The 2,267-nt window shown below is 46.7% G+C and overlaps 1 protein-coding gene across 1 annotated transcript in view; it reads left to right on the forward strand.

Annotated features, from left to right (window-relative positions):
* Window positions 1–364: 364 nt before the first annotated feature.
* LOC104406240 (electrogenic sodium bicarbonate cotransporter 1-like) overlaps window positions 365–2,267 on the forward strand; it is a gene marked incomplete at its 3' end in the record, with an annotated part of 58,475 nt that continues 56,572 nt past the window's right edge. Inside the window, exon 1 of the mRNA XM_010015167.1 lies at window positions 365–624. Within this exon, the coding sequence (XP_010013469.1) occupies window positions 365–624 (260 nt within the window). The remainder of the gene's footprint in view (window positions 625–2,267) is intronic.

Here is a 2,267-nt window from a genome sequence, read left to right on the forward strand (position 1 = left end):
CCTTGCAGGCCAATGGGTGCCCAGATCCTTGTTGGCAGGGAGGGGGAAGCCAGCTATGGGATGCTGTCACAAGCAAGCCCCAAAATAGCTTGGTTGAAACTGGTTTTACGTTGTATAAAAAAGAGGGTGAAGGATCTCGGAGACTCAGAGTACGCAAGGTCCTTGGGCACGCACCATAGAGCATATTGGTTTTGAGCTTGATAGTGCTTTTTTTACAAGGGTTGCAGATTGCTGTAATATAGTTAAGGACTGTAGGAAGAGGCAAGTTTTCCTGAACTTTACTCCCAGCTGGAAGTTTTAAGAAGTGAAGTGAGAGGCGAGGGAGAGGGGGAGGTAGACGTACCCTCCGTCCACAGCGCCTATGATGTCAAATGGAAAGGACAGCCTGGAAAAACAGCTGAATGGCTTTGGGGAGAAGGGGAAGGAGAGGAGCCGCACATCCCTGGTCATCTCTCAGGCCGTTAACCGCAGTATTTTCACCTCTGCAGTCTCCCCCGCTGCTGAACGCATCCGCTTCATCCTCGGAGAGGAAGATGACAGCCCGGCACCTCCACAGCTCTTCACGGAGCTGGATGAGCTTCTGGCCATCGATGGGCAAGAGATGGAGTGGAAGGAGACTGCAAGGTGGGTTGCTTTTCCTTTACCCTGAAAGGGAAGGGCACCTGCACAGGACCCCATGGGAAATTCCTTTCTTATGTTCCATTGGGGTAATTCCTGTGCTTGGGGAATCCACTGCAAGGAGCTTGTGTACCTTTCTTTGGTGAAAGAGAGAATTCAAGGGTTTGTTTAAGTATTCCTTTAACACAAAAAAATAGGCTGCCAGTGCTCTAAGAGGGGAGATTTAAATTAAACATTGGGAAGAAATTCTTCCCTGTGAGGGTGCTGAGGCGCTGGCACAGGTTTCCCAGAGAAGCTGTGGCTGCCCCATCCCTGGCAGTGTTCAAGGCCAGCTTGGACACAGGGGCTTGGAGCAACCTGCTCCAGTGGAAGGTGTCCCTGCCCGTGGCAGGGGGTTGGAACTGGATGAGCTTTAAGTTCCCATCCAACCCAAACCAGTCTAGGATTTGTTTGAATAGTTAGCTTCTGGAGAGCAAACAAACATATGGGCTTGTTTGTGCTTTGCGAAGAATGACAGTGTCTTGGCCAGAGTTGCCAGAAATCTGTGCCCTGAACAAAGCTTCTGCACGTGTGTCTAAACTACTTCAGTAGATTAGCGCCTGACCCCACCACACACCACCAGTTGGGAAATTTTGGCTGTATCTCTCTCGTAGCAAGTTACCAATTAAATTCATTTTAAATAGGCAAAACCCCTTAAAGTTATTTTCTTTTAAGTAACTTAATCAGTGTGTCTGTTAATGCTGGATTGGGTTACCTGCTTTGAGTTTCCTGGTTAGTTTTTCTGCCTGTTTGATGGTGCTCTTGGTTTGGTAAAAAAAAATAAGCCAAAAAACAGGGTTTTGTTTTTTTTTTTTTTAAATCTGGTTGCCTCAAGTCACACATAGTTTGTTTGTAACTGTAGTATTTCACCCAGCCAGAGAGCATTCCAGGCTCTACCTCCCCTCTTCCCAGCCGCCCTCACTTAACTGGGGGCTTTTTATTTCCTTTCTTGTGGCTGGGCTAAGCTCTTTCCTCACCTCCCAGTCTTAAGGGCACCTTAAGCATGAGATTGCGCTCCTCATTAGCCCATGTTGTTTGGTCACCTTAATCTTCTTTACCCGTGATGTAATGAACTGCTCCACCACCTACTGCTTTGCCCCCTTATCTTTATTTTTATGTCTCAGCCACTTGGAGAACCTATTTAAAGGCTTTTCACCTTTTTAACTTCTTGCTTGTTGGTCATCCTTTTCTCCCTTTATTGCTGTTCTTCCCTCTTATCATTAGTTTGGTGCTTATGTTTTGTCATCTGTACTGCCCAGCTCTGCTTTTATAGCAGATGATGCTTTCCTCTGTTCCTATGTATTAAACCCCTTTGGGAAGGGGTTTTAATGACAAGTTGTTAAAGCTTTTCACAATTCAAACCTTATTGTGGTATTTCTTACTGAGCAGTCCCTTCAGTCTCTCCTTTATGGTAGGAATATTGGGAAGCTCTGTTTTCCATAAGTCCACAAATGTCAGCCACTGGAAGAAAGATGCCCTGTGTCCTGCATGTAAGGTCACAAAGCTCTGCTGTGTCTTGAGGAACATTGGTCAGGAGCCCTCCGCTCTTACATCCAGAGGGCCTTCCAGTGGGATATACACTCCTCATACTGTCAGGTGGCTGTAGGGAA

This window comes from Nestor notabilis, unplaced genomic scaffold (assembly GCF_000696875.1).
Source record: "Nestor notabilis isolate BGI_N333 unplaced genomic scaffold, ASM69687v1 scaffold11945, whole genome shotgun sequence".
Lineage (NCBI taxonomy): Eukaryota > Metazoa > Chordata > Aves > Psittaciformes > Psittacidae > Nestor > Nestor notabilis.